General features: G+C 33.1%; 1 protein-coding gene across 1 annotated transcript; it reads left to right on the top strand.

The window, feature by feature from the left end:
- Positions 1–5325: 5325 nt before the first annotated feature.
- Positions 5326–6936, top strand: LOC137735689 (zinc finger protein ZAT5-like). Its single transcript, XM_068475133.1, has one exon. It carries the CDS (start codon positions 5524–5526, stop codon positions 6634–6636), a length of 1113 nt encoding a protein of 370 aa, XP_068331234.1. The 5' UTR covers positions 5326–5523; the 3' UTR covers positions 6637–6936.
- Positions 6937–20116: the final 13180 nt, after the last annotated feature.

Here is a 20116-nt window from a genome sequence, read left to right as displayed (position 1 = left end):
CTCTAGCACATAGATGATTAGACCTACCTCTCACTACATGTGTCTGCAATCTCTATACGATACAGTATAGATAATTGACACAGAAAATTGATGGGGTGGATTCCTTATATTGTTTAATCTTATAATTGACTTATGCAAATAAACCTTGTGACTTGTGTTGTGAATACTTGATATATGGATAGATAGAGATATACATTCACATTCATTCTGTTTTGTTACACATCGAAACCCTATTTAATTATTTCGGTCTTTTGAGTTGCTTTTTTATTTTTTATTTATTTTTTTGAGTGAAACGATAGCGTTAGTAAGTTAAATGTTTGATTAGCCATCGACGAAATTTGAATCCACGCCGTCATGTAAGAGCACAACACATTTTCACCACTGTGGTAAAAGGAGTTGCAACAAACATGTTTCATTGAGTGGCTTGAAGCTACACAATCTCTCTCTCTCTCTCTCTCTCTCTCTCTCTCTCTCTCTCTCTCTCTCTCTCTCATGGGTGACTTGTGAAGCAGTACAGACAGTACGCATATACAATATTGGCATAAAAAAATGGAAACGTCGGTTATGCACTGTCGTAGTTGCTCAATACCGGTTAGCAAGCTAGTTCTTAGTCCAAGCTGCTAGCTAGCTAAGAACCATAATATATGTACATATATATATACATAGTTTAATAATATATGAACCATATGTAATATTATATGGTTTGAATTTGTTATTACTCTATGTGTGGTTGTCTTGTCTTGTAGTAATACGTAGAAATGAAGTCATGAGAAGGTAGCCTGAGCTACAAGAGAGGAATCCATGATCGGAAGAATAAAGTGATCCTTTACTTCTGCAAGGACCAAAACCCCTACTCCCGTCTCTGAATTTAAATTTCGTCTTATAGGTTGGTTTATGGAACCTTACGTGTGGGACACGACGTATATTATTCTCACCACGCCCAGATAACTCTTCAAGCCAAGAATTAATTAATAAATTACAACTTAACAAACCTATCTACCTTCATGCTTTGCATCGTGATATATATGGTAATGATATTTTAGTTAATTAATTATCTATTAATAAAGTAGATTTTGTGGATATTGTCACATATACTATTATACATGCATATATATATATATATATATATATATATATATATATCTATGTATATATGTGCATGTATGTACAGGGGAGGGGCACTGTTGTACTCATTGCATAGATATTAGTTTCTAAACCAATACTTAAGGAAATAAGCAGTCGTATTAATACACCAATAACTTTAATAAATTTCAATTATTGTATTGGTAATTTTGACCATGTACATAACTTGGGTTGGCCTATCGAATTGCCAAAGTGAAATTAAAGGAGATGTTTGTGCATGTACTTACAAAGGGAAGGGTCAAAAGTTCTGATGATTTGGAACAGGTTGATAATAATTTGCAATTCACATTTAAAAGTTGAACTTTCAACCTTCTTCATTTCTCTAACCCTTACGCTACTCAATTTGAAGTAGCCCCCCTACAAATACATTAGTTATATATAAGGTTGTTAAACAATGTTTTTTTTTTCTTTTCTTTTTGGCAACGAAATTGGAGGGTGGGGTTGACAGCCTCGTAATAGACTAGTAATAATTTGATCTCAAATTCATCATTTATGTGAGTAAAACCTAAGTCATTCAATTACACAATGTTTTTTCACTGAATACGGCGTGCTTTAATTATCTAGTATTAGAATAATGATACTCGAAGGTTCTAATATAAGTGCATACGCTATATATATATAACTTGAACAACTTCCGCAAGTAAGTAGTTCCCCACTAAGAAGAGATCTTCATCCCAAAGATAAGCTATATATTAATTAATTCTGGTACACAATATCCATTACCTGAGCACTTTAACATCTTCTGTTTATTTTTATTTTTCTTTCTTATTAATAATTAGTTACTTCAAATCTATTTATAACTTTTAAAAGTAAGGTTTGTTAATAACCATAATATTTCCTTCCATTTCAACATTTTAAAGTGAACCTCAATGATGATCACCTTATACATAGAATAATATGCAGTCCAGGATTAATTATTTGATAATCATAGAACTAACTGGGCTTAAATTAGTATTTAACTAAGAAACATGCATGTCCCATAACTTAAAGATATCCAATATAAAGATATGACTGCAGGGTCAACAGCACACATGAACTGATTGATTACAAACAAATGGTGTCCCTAATAATATTCACAAAGATACTTATCCGTATTACTGCGTTTGAAAATTAATATTTAGTTCAATAAACGGAAATAATATTTAGCGGCACTGTTTAGTTTCCATTAATTTTATCATCAAGTGCAGTTTGGGAAACAAACGAGCCTACCCCTAACTGGTGATACTTTATTTAAGGGTAAAATTTTTCCATCTTAAACAAAACACATAAACTGAAAATTACAATTGAGCTGCGAGACATCCCACTCGCGCCTCGCACATGGTGCCCTGAATTGTTCATGTCAAAACCCATGAAATCGAAAGAAAGGGACAAGGAGGAAAATAAAATGGCATCTTGTTTTATTTATTTTCCTCCTTTATTTTAATGTCATTATTATTTGTTAGATTAAGTTAATGACTTGAAAACTAACATTTATTTTCCTCCTTTATTCTCAATTGAATAACAAATCAGTATTTATAATAAACTAACTCTAATCCCTACTAAGCAAGAAAATAAAACTCTAATTTTAATGGGTTAAGCCCAAAACTCAACAATAAAATAAACCTAAGTGTTATTACTTTTAAACACCCCTCGTCACATAGGGAAGAGTTGAACAATGCTCAAAACTGAACCAAAAGAATTGAAACAAAGAAGATGGGTGATGAGGAGTAGGCGGTATGTTAAACTTTTACATGGCACCGAAAATCAAGAGATTCATTGGCATTTAAGGTAAAATGTACCTATTTTTCTTGAATGGTGATTAAGAAATTTCCATTCATGAATCATGATTGATCACTAATACAGTCTAATCTTATGCATATTTAGTGGTTGAGTTGTAAGTATGACTTTAATGGTGTACCATAGATCTCTGTGTCATCTAATTGTCCCATAGATCTTGTTCATCATGAAGCCATGAATTTAGAGGAATTCAAATTTAGTTGGATGTATTTTCCTTTAAAAAAGGAAAAGAAAAGCCTTAAAGATAGGAGAGTTAAATTACAAGTTGCTAAGTTTAGATCCAAAATGCGAAAAAAAACTCTCACATGTCATTTTCATACACCGGTGTCTTTCTTTCACATCACGTAATAATAAATCAATGTATGAAACCAATGTAACCAAGTTTTTGTTTTCAAAACTCAACAAAATTATGTAAGAAGACACTCAGGAATTGCCAACATAAACTGTCATACAAAGAATAGATAATAGAAATTATAGAATAAAATACAAGAACTATATATTAAAAAAAGATGGTAAAATGTTGAGAGAAGTGGGAGTTTTTTTTTTTTTTGTTGTGGGGGGGGGGGGGGGGGGGGGCGGAGGCCGCAGATTCCGTGGTTCCAGGCTTGCACTCCAATCATCATCTCAATACACAAATCGTCGAGGCAAAGTAGTGGGGCTTTGCCTTTGAGCCTTTGCCTTTGCTTTGCTTGCTTCCCTTCAACACACTTTGTAAATTCCAATTCTCTCTCTCTCTCTCTCTCTCTCTAATAATAAAATAGCATGTACACATGAACATGTGTAGCTGCAGCCTGTATTTTGCAGTATCTTCAACAAGACGTGTTAGTAAGTGTGGTAGTGTAAACTCACACGCGACTAACAAACCTCTAGGCTCCACCACCACCCTTTTTCAACTTCGATCAATAAACACGGAGAAGACAATGTTATGTGGAATTCAGGAATTCCATTCAAGCGTTTTAGACTTGTATACTGTTATAACAGATTTGTGCAAGTTACTTAAATTCTAAATGTTTGCGTTATGTGTCATTAAATATTATAGTACAGATACAAGTTTCATTAGTAAATTACTTATTCTTACATTAATTAAGAAGACATTATAACTCTTATTCTCCTTCATTTCAAGTATTAGTCTTCCTAACTTATTACATACATACTATGCTATGTTACATGCATGTGATATGGTTTCTCTAAACACAAAATATGCATTAAAGAGTAAAAGAAAAAAAAAATACTCAATGAGTTATAACAAGCAAGTACGCCAATGAAGTTTATTTTCTCTTTAAAATTATCTTTTATCAAGTAAAGAAAAAAAAAATAAAACAATTAAATGTATTTATTTGGAATTGAGATTACTTACTTAATATTAATTAATTCGTTTAAAATTAACATCTAACTGAAAAGAAAAGCTAAAAACATACACTTGGTATAGTAGGTAAGTGATTTAAAAAGTCCTACTTCCTTAAATCTCAATCAACAAGTTGAGGGCACTTATTAATTAGTAATTTATTAGAATTTTAGACTTCGCACCTAATTTTTGGGACTAGTACAAGTTGATTGTTGGAGTGAAGAGCTTAATTAGCTAGGTGTGGCACTTACTGGTAGTGTGTGTTGGCAAAATGGAAGGTGAAGAACACGCGCTTTGGAGGTGAGAGTAGGTTAGATTATGAGGGTGCCCGGTAACGTACGGAAATATTTTTGCTCATCACCTTAAGTAATGGTGATACTCACCACTTTATTTACCGTTATTGGATGAGTTTAAATTTCGAAATCTGTGTAGTGGATAGATACAAATTTCAAAATTTAAACTCACCAAGGTGATGAGCATTACCATGATGGTGAGCAAAAATGCACCCCAACGTCATTAACTTTGGTTTGTTTGTTTTTGTGTGTGCAATTGGTGAAGAAGTAATGAGTTGGCAAAGTGTGGGAAAGAGAGCATGAAACGGACTTTGCGTTTAACAACCTCTCTTCTCTTTTGGGGCTTTACACTCCTCATCTCTAAATTTGCCTCTCTTTTCCGTTATACCTGGATTTTGTTTTTGGCTTTCATTGCCTTAATCTCTATCTATCCCACATACATTTACTAAAACCTCTCTCTCTAAAATTACAACTCCTCCTCTTCTTTTTTTGCTGGTTTTTCAATTAATTTATTTTTAAACACAATTTCAATTTTATAAACGGAAGTGACTTTTACATACCATATTTCTCTTTATGCATATCTCTTTTTTTTTTTTTTTTTTTTCTTTTTTTCTTTTTCCTAACTGTGAGATTAAGTAAATCAACAAGGAATCAAGGAACAAAACTAAATAGAAACATATAGGAGGAGAAAAGGGGTTTGCAGAAATTGTTTCCCTTTATAAATACCTTGAAACTCAACAAAAGATGGGGGAGACTAAATTCACAGTTACTGTTGTATAGGGGCATGGCCTTATAATTGCGACTCTCTCCAACATGTCAATATTCACTATATATATATATTGTAATAACAGTCTTCCTTTCCTTGCTTCCTCCCTACCAATTAAATCTCTCTTTTTTCCTCTCTCTTCTCTCTTTTTCTAAGCTATAATTCCAAGTCTCTTGAAGGTAGAGGAGGAGGAATTAGCCATGGAAGCAGCAGGTGGTGATCATCATCATCAAGAGGATGTCATGATCTTGGGGTGCAAGGAACAACACAGCAACAACATTAATATTATGAAGGGTAAGCGCACAAAACGCTTGAGGCCCCAATCCCCAATCCCTTTTGCCATCCCAACAAACTCATCGTCCCCCGAGGGTGGGGCCGGCCGTGGAGGGGGTGATGGCGGCGAAAACAACGACGATTGCATCAATAGTACCAACTTGTCCCCCACCACATCAGCTGAATTATTCCAAGACAGCAAATCAGAAGAGGAGGACATGGCAAATTGCCTAATTCTTTTGGCGCAAGGCCAATCCCGGGCGGCTTCTTCCTCCCCCAATCACCACCACCAACCTCCCAACGATCATATTACTACAACTAGTCGAAAATTCTTGGAATCAACAACTGTCACCGCAGGCAAGGCGGCAGGGGCGGCAGGGTATTACGTGTATGAATGCAAGACTTGTAACAGAACGTTCCCTTCTTTCCAAGCATTAGGGGGTCACAGGGCCAGTCACAAGAAGCTGAAGGTGAATATCGGAGACGATCTCAAAAACAAGCATTTTGGAATTGGGCTGTTGCCCCCGTCGGATGAAGATCAAGACACGCAATCGTTAAAGAACAACATTTTCCACAGAAACAACATCAACACATCTTCATCTCCACTTTCTCTCCATTTGAGCAACAGGGGTTTGGTTTTGAGCTCCAACAAGTCCTCTCCTAAAATCCACGAGTGCTCGATTTGCGGAGCGGAATTCATGTCCGGGCAGGCCTTGGGAGGCCACATGAGGCGCCACAGGGCGCCGATTGGACCCACCAACACAACCTTGTCGTTGACGCCTCCGCCAGTCTCAGCCGCCTTTGAATCCCATCAGCAACAACATAAACATCAACAGCAGCAGCCACAGCTGCCCATGAGGAAGCAGAAAAACATGTTGAATTTGGATTTGGATCTCAACCTTCCAGCACCTTCAGAGGATGATCACCACAAAGAAACCAAGTTTGTGTTTGCATCAAACCAGCAGCAGCAGCAACAACAACAAGAACAACAGCAGCAAGAAAGGTTAAGAACACAAATTTTGGTGGATTGTCATTACTAAAAAAAAGGTTAAGGTTTTTTTTAGTGATTCTTCACTCCACGATTGATATGATCAATGGTCAACTTGATGTGAACTACCAACTTTTTTCTTTTAACTTCTTTTATTATACCACCATTCAAAATTGAAACACTATTCTTTTGATTCTTTGGATATATCATGGCCAATGTTATAAAAGTATATGAACTTTGATCTAATTATTTTGTTAAAGAAAATGTTAGATTTCTGTTTCTTGATTGAAAAGTGCATGATCATGGGAAACCTTTTTGGTTTGTTGGATTCTGCTTTTCAAAAATTCAATTGAATTTTGAGACTTCAAGTACAAATATGAAATTTTTTTAACCAAATGAGTTATAATCCTCTTGTTTAATCGGATTATTTTGTTGGTGTTTATACACTAAAATTTGTCTCTACCAGTACAACCTTAAAAAGTCATCATGCTGTAAGTTTCATTGTTTCATCTACAAGAAAGCCTGCCCTGGCCCTCCTCCTTTTTCTCACTAATCTAAGTGATAATAATAGAATAAAAAGTATAGAAAAAGCCACTCATATTACTGCAATTTCCACATGAATATCCAAATCCATTGTACTTTTCTCTTTTTATTCTATAACAATATGTGCTACTAAAAAATTGTATCTAGATGCTATTTTTGTCACTTTCTTCTCTAGGTCCACCTCTTGTTAGTTACTACCCCACTGTTACGTATATACACCCGAGCGTTATCTGGAATATGATGCACTGCTTCATGACCCCACATGCAGCTCTGCGTCAGTCCGAGGCTTTTAAACTAGGGTATTCAAGAGAACATCCTCCAACACTGGAGGAGGAGAAGTTTCGAACTTAAAACACCCTTTAGTTTTTAAAAACAAGATTTTGCTGGTTTGTTCGACTTTGTTAAGGAGTTGCATTGTTTGACATTGATCTCAATATTGCAATTATCTAATATTATTTGTATGACATTTACTGATGAAATTATTTACCATATATCTCGCATAAGTGACAATATCCATTAGTATGTATCGGTGAAAACCACTTGCATTAGATTGTAGATCCGTTCCTATAAAAAAAAATGATATAAAATAACTTAATTTGAGATTTTTCTAATTTAGTAATTTAATTTTATAGTGTTAAGTGAAGTACTTAGCTTGGCACCACGTAGTGTCAAGAAGTCCGACAACCCATGTAGTATTAGTGGCTCATGTCTAATGCACATTGCGTGGTTGGAAGATTTTTCTTAAGCGTTTGGATATGCTAATCGCAAATGCTGGAAGATTTTTTTATGAAGCTTTTGGAATATGATGCTAATCTCTAATGCTGATAGGGTTTGGTAGATAATGGAGTACCTAGTTAGACATTGGAAGTATACTTAGGCTAGCTAACTAACAAATCAAACTTGTGGTAGTATGATGGGTGTGACCACGTGGAAGCACAAAGTTGTGATGATATCCATTGAAGACAGGATTAAGGAGAAGACAAAGAGCCCTGTACACAACTGTACCAAATCGGCAAATCCCCTCGTCCTTGTATCATGGCATTGTTAAGCATAATTAGCTGTTTCTAGGTAAAGAGTTGGTGTCCGTCTACTTCAATGAGAGAGAGAGAGAGAGAGAGAGAGAGAGAGAGAGAGAGAGTGTGTGTGTGTGTGTTTTGAGAAGTTGGGCTAATTGGGAGTTGAGTGAACTTTAGAGCTAAATAAGAGATTGAACTTGTGATATTAAAAAAAAAAAGTGTTTTTGTACGTTAAGATTAGACTTGGTTAAGTGTTTGATTTTTTTTATTGTAACTAAACGATGTATATGTGACAAATATTGTAAGGATGTGTGAGGTTGAACAATTTTATGTGCTGGTACAGGTAAATTTAAGGTAACATGAATGCACATTTTCCTAATGGTTTAAGGTTGATCCAGCTTGATAATGGTTGATGGAAAGATCATACCTGAATTTTTTTTTTTTTTTTTTTTTTTTGGAAAAAGGGTAAAACCATACCTAAGCCATGTGTGAATGGCGTTTTAAAGAACATTATGCATTATGTGAAAGTGGGTGCATGTTTAATTAGAAATTTTTTTTTCAACCCTTACGTTCTGTTCCGAATTTGAAATTCAGAAAAAAAAAAAAAAAAAAAAGAAATGGGGATGAATCGTGTAATCAAACTACAAATGCGATTATTTTTTAAATAAAATTGTCAAATTTATTCCGATCTAAAACTTAAATAATTGTATGAACATTGTGATCAAATTTATGATGTTCATTGTTAACTTGGGATCTGTTTTATATTTTAGTTGTCATTTTAATTAAACAGATATATTAAAAAAATGAGGAGTATAATATTATAAGTACGAAAAGATGTTTGTATTGGACTATATGTGTATATACTATGAAGACACATTCTATTTTATTTTGTCTTATATGTATCCATAATATATACCAAAAAATTAAGAAAAAACAATAAATTGCATATACACAAAAGTTCCCAAATATGTTTTGAAAATTATGAGATAACTTTGATACTTAAAATTCCGAATATTCTGAACTCTACAAATTGAAAAGAAAGTTTGATTCTGAAAATTATTTGATTGAAAATTAAAATCTTTTTTCCGATCTGATTCATCTGAAAATCATCCAAAGTGAAACGTAAGCAGGAGATATAGTATTTCTTCTCTTCTCTTCTCCTTATCTCTCTCTTAATTTTCTTTTCTTTTTTCTCACTGGTTTATAAGGTCAGTCAGTTTTTAAGTGATGAGTAGAATTGACTTAAGCAATGCCGTATTCCATGTTATGCTACGTGTTGGCTCAAATGGTGAGAGAGAAAAAATAAATTAAATTAGATGCATGAATGGTGTATTATGCCGGATTATTTCGAACGGGTAAATGAGCAACACATGCATGAATGACATTTTAGTTTACTTAACAAAAGTCTGTTTGTCAACTAAAATAGGCTGAAAAAACAATTTGATTTTTTATTACAAAATAAAATCATGAGCATTAATGTAATTTTACACAATAATTTTTTTTTTTTAAACCTAACCCACATGTTATCATAACATCTCTCTCTTTTCTACATATTTTTTTCTTTTAAGACTTTTTATATTTACACACACATAGTATGTGCGCTTCATATAGTTATAAACTAATTGAACTAAACGTGCATTCCATTTAAGTGGATCGAGAGTTTAATTGTAAGAACTTATCAAGCAAAGCCTTAAAATTGACATCGTTAATTCCATTTACTAATTACATTTTCTATAAAGATAAGATTCATTACAAAGGTAAATATGGAAGAACACATAAGTGTTAATCGGTTATTATGCTTTTGAAATGGATAATACTTGCATTCCCTTTCTAGAGGAATCTACTTGTTACCCACTTATGAATAATATATCTTTACCATACGAACATTGTAATCAGATTTGTTTAGTCTTTTTATCATCATCTAAAAATTATATCTGGCAAACTTATTCAATCTGGAGATCGTTTAGCCATCCAATTGTGTCACACAAATTGACAGTTTTGGAAACAAGTAGCATCTTTACGATGAACTGTCCATTTCTTTGATGCATATAAGTGACTAAAATATCTCCAAATTAAATGATTTTTTGCATATATGAACTTAGATAGTGATAAAGACAATAAATGATTTTGATTATGATGTTTCGTATGGTGAAAACATGTTACTCGTAAGTGAGGGATTTGTCCCAAACATCTCGCATGAAACGGATTTACAACGTTGTTACTTGTAAGCGGGGTTAACCAAAAACACCATTACTTCATGTTGAAATAAGTTCATGTATTTACATTCACAAAACTTTAATCTAAGAATAAAAAGCTCCAATTAGACTAAAATTTGGAAAACATTACTCCAATTATCGCTATTATATAAGAGGGGCCGATAGAATCAAATTCATGACAGTATCTCAAATGTAAAGGTAAGTACTGTTAATTAACCTCTTGATCCCAAGCATCCCGCACGACGAAACGGATTTGTCCTTACATAGAAATTGGCCACAACTTAAGTTGGAAACATGACTATGCTAAGGAATTAGTACATGCGGACATGAAAGTGCACCGAATTGGACATCAGCAAATGCGAAAAATGTTGAAGAAACATGCTATCAGGCTATCAACATCTTGAATGAAAGTCTTGATCTATTCGTTCTTGGAGATTACGGATTAATGGTCTTTTATCTTTTGGTTTAATATCAAGGGTTTAAATTTAAACACTAAAAACACATTCATTTGTTTTTTTATCCTTGATATCAAATTCAAAGATGAGCAACCATATATTTCTTGGTCACAAGACTACTTCTATCTTGACTGTATCATCATATTTGTTCACATTTTCCACCATTTTACCAACATATTTTAATTATTTTTTCATTATCATTAAGAGAAGGGGAAGGGTTCAAAACTTTTACAATAATTTAGGAGATGAGACAATTTCGAACTCAGAATACAAAAACTCAACACCCAATCACTATGATATTGTACCACATGCTACCAACATATATATTTTAGGGAAAAGTTGTTGCGCCATGGCGGGCATTATTCTTAGGCTTTATAGTCAAAATAGTCTCTGTAATTGACATAACTCCTTACTTAAGTTTTTGAGATTTAAAATCAATAGAACTAGTCCCTTAGTTGTCCACCATCAATCATTTTGGACCCTCCATAAAATATCTCCGCTAAATAAGAAGAAAATGACAAAAATACCCTCAATTTTTGTCAAATTATTTTGGCTCATTGTCTATTAAATTGAGGGTATCTTTGTCATTTTGGTTCTTATTTAACAAAAATTTTCATGAAATGACCAAAATGATTGATGATGGACAGACTCAGGACCACTTCTAATGATTTGAAATCTTACACTATGTTTAGATGAGGGAAATAAACTTGGAATTTGGACAAAAGTCAGAATTTATAAATTGACATGCTTCTCTTGTTTGAATTCATAAACATAGAAATTTAAAATTTCCACGTGGAAAAAAAACTTTGAATTTGGGACCTCCAATTCTCAAGTTTAAATTCTATGTAAATAGATGTCATTTCCCAATTTTTATGAGTGAGAGTTTAAATGTAATGAATTTTGTATTCAAATTGCATTGTTCTTTTAGGTTAACCAAACAAGAAAAATTTACAAATTCTAGAAAATAAAATTCCGTCATATCAATTTTTGTCATTTTAAAATTTCTTAGTAATCTTAAATTTCCTCATCCAAACAGAATGTTAAAGACCAATGTAACGAGTTTTATCAATGTCAAGAACATTTTAAGCTAAAATGCTTTATTCTTATAATGTTTTCCTCCCTGACGTAGCATGTCCAATCACAATAAAAAAATAAAAAAATAAAAAATAAATAAATAAAATGACTCATCTACTTTTTCACATATATTGAAAATGACATGATACTGTTCAAATGGCGTGACATGTGCCACATAATAAAGACTCAATTAATCAAATTTCAACTTGGATTGTAATTAGTTTTCTTAGTTTTTTTTTTTTTTTTTAAGTGGTGAAATGTCACTTAGTATTATGGTTTATTGGTATCTCTTTACCTGTAAGTGAGAGGTTTTAAGTTCAATTCTTGTCAAACGCGATTTTGAATCATATTATTACTAGCCTATTGTAAGACTAAACTCACACCCTCCTCCTTAGTGTAGATAATATTTTTTGTTGAAAAAAAAAAAAACAAGTGTGGCGAATTGCCTTGGTGGTTAGGTTCTTCCTGGTCAATTCATTTCATCCCAAGTAGTAATATTGTTTTTTATTGAAATAAATTTAAGTAGTAATATTGTTTTTTATTGAAATAAAAAAAAAAACTTGCAAACCTAGAAACATCAAGCTTACTGCTCCATCATGTCCGTTGACTCTAAAAACTACTAAGTCTTATGTTTCACACAAAACGAGTAAGTAAGAACCAACTACGTCATTCTTGTGAACCAACTGCATTTCGACCCATTGTAACTATCAATCATTTTGTGGCACCGAGCATGGCTAAACCATTACGGCCGAGGAAGAAACATTTTCGGCCTAGGGTTTCTGCTAACCTAAAGACAAGGTTGCTAACCTTGTTGTGAAGTTCAATAAATGGTTCGGCTTTTGTTGTACCGAGCACAAAGTAACCTGAGAACACCTCGCTTCACCAAAGCTGATGAGATTACATGATCAGTAGGGAATTCTTTGTCCGCCGAGACATAGATAACCAACAAGGATAGGAGAGTGATGTTTAACCAAAATGAAGGTCTCCTAGGCCATACAGGTTTTACGACTCCAATGTTGTTTAACCAAACTGAAGGTGTCGCCAATTGTTAGCACAATGATGTTTAACCAAACTGAATATCTGCCAACAGGAAGTGATTAGTGAGCAATTAATGTTTTTCATAGGATATGAGAGGGTTTCGAGTAGAGCGTTAATTTGTGTGTTGAGCCAAAGAACCCTCCAATGTTGCAAAACCTCCTTTATTTATAGACACCATATAGTTGCTTGACACGGCCTGATACTCGTGAAGAGTGCTAAATTGCTAATTGCAATTCTAACGTGGGGAATTGCAATTTGATTCGTATGCCATATCCTCCATTCTTTATCCAAATATATTCCAAGAGAGGCTAAAGCTATCTTTCAGCATAACACATACCAAATCACCCCACCTGCTAAATTTTTGCATTGTGATTATCATTATCACATCACCACCGCATACTAACTGAAGATCAGCCAATCCTTATGGTAACAGCAACCCCACACTGAAATAATTATCCATGCTAGCACCGTTATCAAATAATAAAGTTTGTTGAAGCTGTTGTCATCAATCGGGTGTTGGTTGGCGTAGGAAAATATCGGCCAAGATTATCTAATGATTTGATGTTGCAATTCAAATACACCAAGTGCATGCACGCATTTGCCCAAGGTATAATTCATCACCCTTATCTGAAGCTCTTCCATCATATCACATAGATTAGCATCCCATATAAACTCAACCGTATCAAATTGGAATAGCTAATTTGGATAAGTCCTTAATAATCTCTCAAAATAATTATCATGATTTAAAATAAAAAATGACAATATTTTTTATTTTTTGAGTACATCGATATAATTTTATGTTGGAAAAATTAGGGTCTAATTACTATATTAAATTACATGGAAAATCAAGAAATAATTTATGCAATTATATATCAAAGTAATGCATGCACATGAGTAACTAATGTTAAACGAACATAACATAATGGATTAGAAAAACCTGAAAATACGATCGAGGCAAGTGTTAGATACTTTGTCCTTAAGACAAGTTTACGCCCCACTACGGTGCTTATGGTTGATCCGCGCATGTCTCCCAAGATACAACGACCACGTCCTTGTAATAGTAGCACTCCAAATCACAAGGCTCCATGAACCACGATTGTGTTGAAAACTCTCTCATATAGACTCAATGAGACTCTCTAATATTTAATGCACTATATGTATGTATGATGAAAAGTAATCTTGTGATTATAGGAGGCTTTCGTATTTATAGAATGTGAGATATCTCTTTGGAAAACATGTAACTATTCATGAAGAGTCAAAAGTTGCAACACTTCATTTAAGTAGACACATCTTTCTACCAAAAGGCTCTACTTCTAATTTCCATTCAATTAATAAATTTAATATAATAATATTATTATTAAATTTTCCAATAATCCCCCGCATGAATGGAAATTGATTCAATACCATGCAAATGACAATGCAGACACTAGAGAGAGAATTCAATAGGAAAAGTACCGCATCGGGATAGGTGGCTTTTGGCCTTGAACCTTCCGTAGTGAATTACTATCGGATTTACTTGGCTAATCAGTGAACGCGATGTCTTGAACTGCTCAGCCGTTTGTGTAAACCAAGACAATAATAATCACACAATACCTTTCCAGACACCTTGTGGTTGCTTGGTTGTGTTCATTTTGGCCCTAAACAATTCTTGGTTTCTCATAAGTGCTCTTAGAGAACTAAGCCTTTCAAAAAATTCTCATAGGAACAGCCCCATTCCTCACTCAAAATAGGTGACTTCCCATTAAGAGTATCCTGCAATACCCCACTTATTATTTCCAAGTATAGGAATCATTAAAAGCAAAGCTTATCCTAAATACGCTGCATATAGCACTATTTCATCATAGGACATGGGTAGGAGATTATCTCAGCAATGCTCTCATTGAATCATCCACAATTCGGTTGTCCCTTTGAACCTAGATCTTGGGATTTCCAGTCACCTAGGTTGGGTTGCCATTATGCCGATTCTTAAGGCGTAGGCTTTTAACCCATTCCCCTCGATGATACGACTTATTCTCTAGTCAAACCTTTAATTAATTGGATCCACTAGGTTAATGACTATCTCTTATGGTGCGCATTTCTATTTATGAAATTATATTTCATTCGAGAGTAGTTGTTTTCTAACATTTAGTCCTCCAAACATGCGTTCGGACTTGGTAAGCAATTTGCTAATACTTGAGTAAACTCCCCCACATTTAAGGTATTTTTTTTTGGAAGGTATCTAACTTTTCAATACCTTAAATTAAAGAATATCATTTTTCTTGAAGCAAATTACTTTATATCATTTTTCAAAAATAGCTAAACCACCCCCACAATTCCCTTACATTGTGGTTGCTTTTTAATGCTATCAATTACTCGCTCATCATACTTAAGAAGTAGGAAACAGTGAAGATATTTTCTCTTTATATATTCTTCACTTCTAGGCTTTCAAGCCTCACAATTAAAGATGTGTCCACTACGGAAGATAATTCCAAAATGACACCAGTCTGAAACTATACCACATTTCATGAACATGTATGAGTGTGATGCATCACCATTTACGTCTTTGGCATAAAGATGATATTGAAAACCTCCATTTTTACTGTCTAGAAAATTATATGTAACTTTTATATAGTGACTTTTCAAGTACAACAAAGCCAACTGATGCCATTCAAATGGCACCATCACTGCAACCGAAGGTTACAGTTTGAGACGGACCAAATTAATGACTCCACGATCGAAGCGATCATGCCTTTTTGTCAAATTCTATCAAGAATATGACCATACTCATGATATCACTGCAAGTTTTAGTTATGCCTGTTAAACACGAAGTTTTATGCAACATGCCTTGCGTCAAAACATAGTATTTAATATAACTGGAGTACGTCTGACACATCAAAAGAGTCAAAACCAGATGAATGCAACACTATGCATTCACAAGAAGGAGTCTGCATTTAGAATGCAAACGATGCATCGCTCCTGAGATATATACCAACATTTCTTAATTTTGCAAGAGCTTACAAACATCATGCATATCACTTATTGTTAGCCTTGTAACTTATTGTTAGCCATGTAAGTCATTGAATCAACCGTATATATTACAGAACCTGAAGTGCTTTCCTTTGGAAGAGACGTCTTGTTCAATTTGAATAGATACAACCCTATCTGAATCGCATTGGTTCAGCAACCCAGATATATATAATACATGTCTATTCAAATCGACTAACATTTCTCTTCACACTAGATGCCCCTTCAGTTAGAGAAGCTAATATAATTGAAATAGTCATTTCAACAAACACACATGCAACTCAATTTCAAGGAAATAAGTATCAGATCAAATAGGTTAACGGAATCAAATACCATTCACATGCTTGCAACCCTATTATGCATATCCATGGTTTAAAACATGTCCTAACAGTTTAAAACATACACATATAAATCATATATAAAAACAAACCAAACCAATTTCGTGAATAATAGTCGAAGAAAATGGTTATACGAAACTGTAAGAATAACTTCACACAAAATATACCACACACGCGTCATATGCATATCTCAACATATATGCAAGACATATGTTCCAATTAGAGTGTTTTTCAATACGCATTGCACTAAAATAAATTATCAGTCCAAACTTAAAACACGTATAAAAGTAAACCAATAAACATGTAACGGTTATGTGGTTCAATTAACTATAACCATCCCATCTACACAAGGCATAAGACAAACGAACAAAATAATGATGAAAGGTTGCAAGTTGGCATCTTTTGAATCAAATTAACTTGCAATACATTTGGAAACAGTTAACATATGAACTGCTTTATGCAAAACTAGAAACCAAAACATTCTACCATGAAAAAGAAAATCCACACAGAAACATACACGATAGAATATTGTTCTCAAACATAACAATCAAACCATTAACTTAAACTTGTCTTAAGATTGTTGGAAAAATTAGGGTCTAATTGCTATATTAAATCACATGGAAAATCAAGAAATAATTTATGCAATTATATATCAAAGTAATGCATGCACATGAGTAACTAATGTTAAACGAACATAACATAATGGATTAGAAAAACCTGAAAATACGATTGAGGCAAGTGTTAGACACTTTGTTCTTAAGACAAGTTTACGCCCCACTATGGTGCTCGTGGTTGATCGGCGCATGTCTCCCAAGATATAACGACCACGTCCTTGTAATAGTAGCACTCCAAATCACAAGGCTCCATGAACCACGATTGTGTTGAAAACTCTCTCATATGGACTCAATGAGACTCTCTAATATTTAATGCACTATATGTATGTATGATGAAAAGTTATCTTGTGATTATAGGAGGCTTCCGTATTTATAGAATGTGAGATACCTCTTTGGAAAACATATGACTATTCATGAAGAGTCAAAAGTTGCAACACTTCATTTAAGTAGACACATCTTTCTACCAAAAGGCTCTACTTCTAATTTCCATTCAATTAATAAATTTAATATAATAATATTATTATTAAATTTTCCAACATTTTACACTAAGAGGATATCAGTTTGGCTAAGCCATACAATGGGTAACCTAACTTGGTATCGAATTCACCATCCACGAGATTCGAACCTAAGACCTCTCACTTCCAAGCGAAAAAGAATAATATCAAACCGTAGTATTGAGTGGCACCAATGACAATATCTTGAAATATCATTAAAAATTATTTTATTTCCTCTCATCCAACGGCCAAAACGCATAGCCGAGAGCGTGGAAAATAGGGTACAATGTCAAATATTGGATTTGTTGGTTTCGTTTTCTTCAAATTCTATCCCATTGATACCAGATTTCTGGTGGTCTTGGATTTCACGGGGAGATTCATTATCCTAACGAGAAAGAAGAGTTAGAAAGCCCGCCTAATTAATAATTATATTGGCTTTCATGTGGAATACTAGCTTTAGCTCTTCAGTTTAGTCCTATGAAGATTCACCACAAAATTAAAAATGCATGCAGAGTCTGGTCATTGGCACTGCAATGGCATACTAAATAAGCAGGCATATAAACCAACGTTCATGACTAAATACATAGTAGTGGATAGCAGTGCTGCATATACTCCTTGTACGTACTTAACGTAATTTAATTTACTGAAAATTTGATATTACCCCTTGAAACTATATTTTCCTCTACTAAAACCCATCTCCTTTTGTTTTCTTGAATAAAGCCCATTGACTACCCTCCAATTAAACAAATTCTTTAATTAAGTTTGACTTTTCAAATTGTGTATTTTTCGAATGCCTAAACTACCCCTATTAATACTTAGATAGGGTTTTTGGATCAGTTACTTGTTATATCCATTTAATTAATTTTATATATTTTACAAAATAATTCATGTCATTCATTGTATATTCAATGTATTAACTTTCAAATTGTTATAACGTGCCAATTGAAAAATAATAATACTAATTTCATAATTTTGTGCATTACATATATAAGTTAATTTACCTACCAACACAACAATAAACCTAAAATAGCTTCGGCTAATATTCCAATCCCTAATACACAAAACAAAAGCTATACGTTCCGCACAATTCTTACCTACAAATTAGTCTAATTTACCTATTACATCAAACCAAAATTTAAAGGGTCTAGTTTACTTTCAAAATGGTCTAATTTACCTACATGATTTATGTGCATTAGATTAAAAGTTTATTTAATTGCCTACAAGCACAAACCCACAACATTCGAACATTATCTAATATCACTAATATTTTTTTTTTTTGGAATAGGTAAATTAATTTAAATGTAGGTAAATTAGTATAATATTAATAAGTAGGTAAATTAGTATAATATTAATAAGTAGGTAAATTAATTTAAATGTAGATAAATTAGTATAATATTTTATAAGTAGGTAAATTAATTTAAATGTTGGTAAATTAGTATAATATTTGTATGTAGGTAATTACATGATTCAAAATGCAGGTTTATTAGTATAATATTTTATAAGTAGGTAAATTAATTTGTATGTAGGTAATTACATAATTCAAACAATATTATTTTTTCCGTACAAGATTGTCTTTCTCTTTTAAATTTGGTAAATTAATTTATATATGTTGCTAATATTTATGATACAAGAAAGGTAAAATATCCATATGGATTTAATTGCTCATCATAATTAGGATGAGTAATAACATTTATTGACCAAATTAGGATTCTATGGCATAAGTTGTAATTGTATTGTAATAGTTGGTCATATATTTGTCTACATGGTAGGCTATATGAAATTTGGATTTTATTTGAATGTTTAAATTTAGATGGGTTTTTATTTGGAAAAAAGGAGTTTCAAGGGTCTATATCTAAAGAACCCTTCATCCAGCATCTTCAAACGTTACCCTAGTAGTAGTTGTAGTCCAACATTAGACCATATGTTTGTATCCGAATTTACACCATCCGGTCTAATTGATTATAAATTTCAATCTGAGGTCCAACTGAAGGTGGAAGGAATTTAATATCAGACCATATTAGTCATATTAAATCCCACACATAATTTAAGTCATTAAACCAATTCTCACTCTATCACCATTTTCACATCATTTGGTTATTCATTCATCAGCGTATCCTAGGTCGAGAAAAAGTTCCTTGGTTGGCCAATTAGAATCAAATTCAAGGCGCAAACACAATCACTTTCACATAGTTTCTATGTTAGACAATCTAAGTCATGTGGTGACATACTTCAACATCTAATACAAAGAAGGACTATAAGTCCTTTAGAACGCCCAGTTTAGTAAAAAATAGGTAAACGCCATTTTTATATTTCACTTATTATTATCGCTTTACTGTTCCCTAAATTTTACTTTCAATAATAGTTTATTACCAGCTATGTTCTCGTGTATTTCCCTATCTTTAAACTATTACAAAACATTACCAAAAATTAATAACCAAAAGAATTTTTTTATAACATATATCTTATAAAAGGAAATTTAGAACTTGTGTAGATAAATCCTATAATTTTTTTTTTTTTTTAACAAACGATATTATCTACACTAAAAAAGAAAGGGAATTATTTAGTCTCACAACAGAATAGTAATAAAGTGGGCCTTTAATTAATAACATCAATAATTTTCTAGGCTCCTTTCATCATACAAGGTTATTGCATGTTCGTCGGGAAGCAAATCAGATAACGGATAGACTCGCGCATGCTGGACTTGGATGTGTGGCTGAGATGGTTTGGTGTGAACACCTACC

The sequence above is a fragment of the Pyrus communis genome, chromosome 5 (assembly GCF_963583255.1).
Source record: "Pyrus communis chromosome 5, drPyrComm1.1, whole genome shotgun sequence".
Lineage (NCBI taxonomy): Eukaryota > Viridiplantae > Streptophyta > Magnoliopsida > Rosales > Rosaceae > Pyrus > Pyrus communis.
This window is presented reverse-complemented; position numbering and strand designations above follow the sequence as displayed.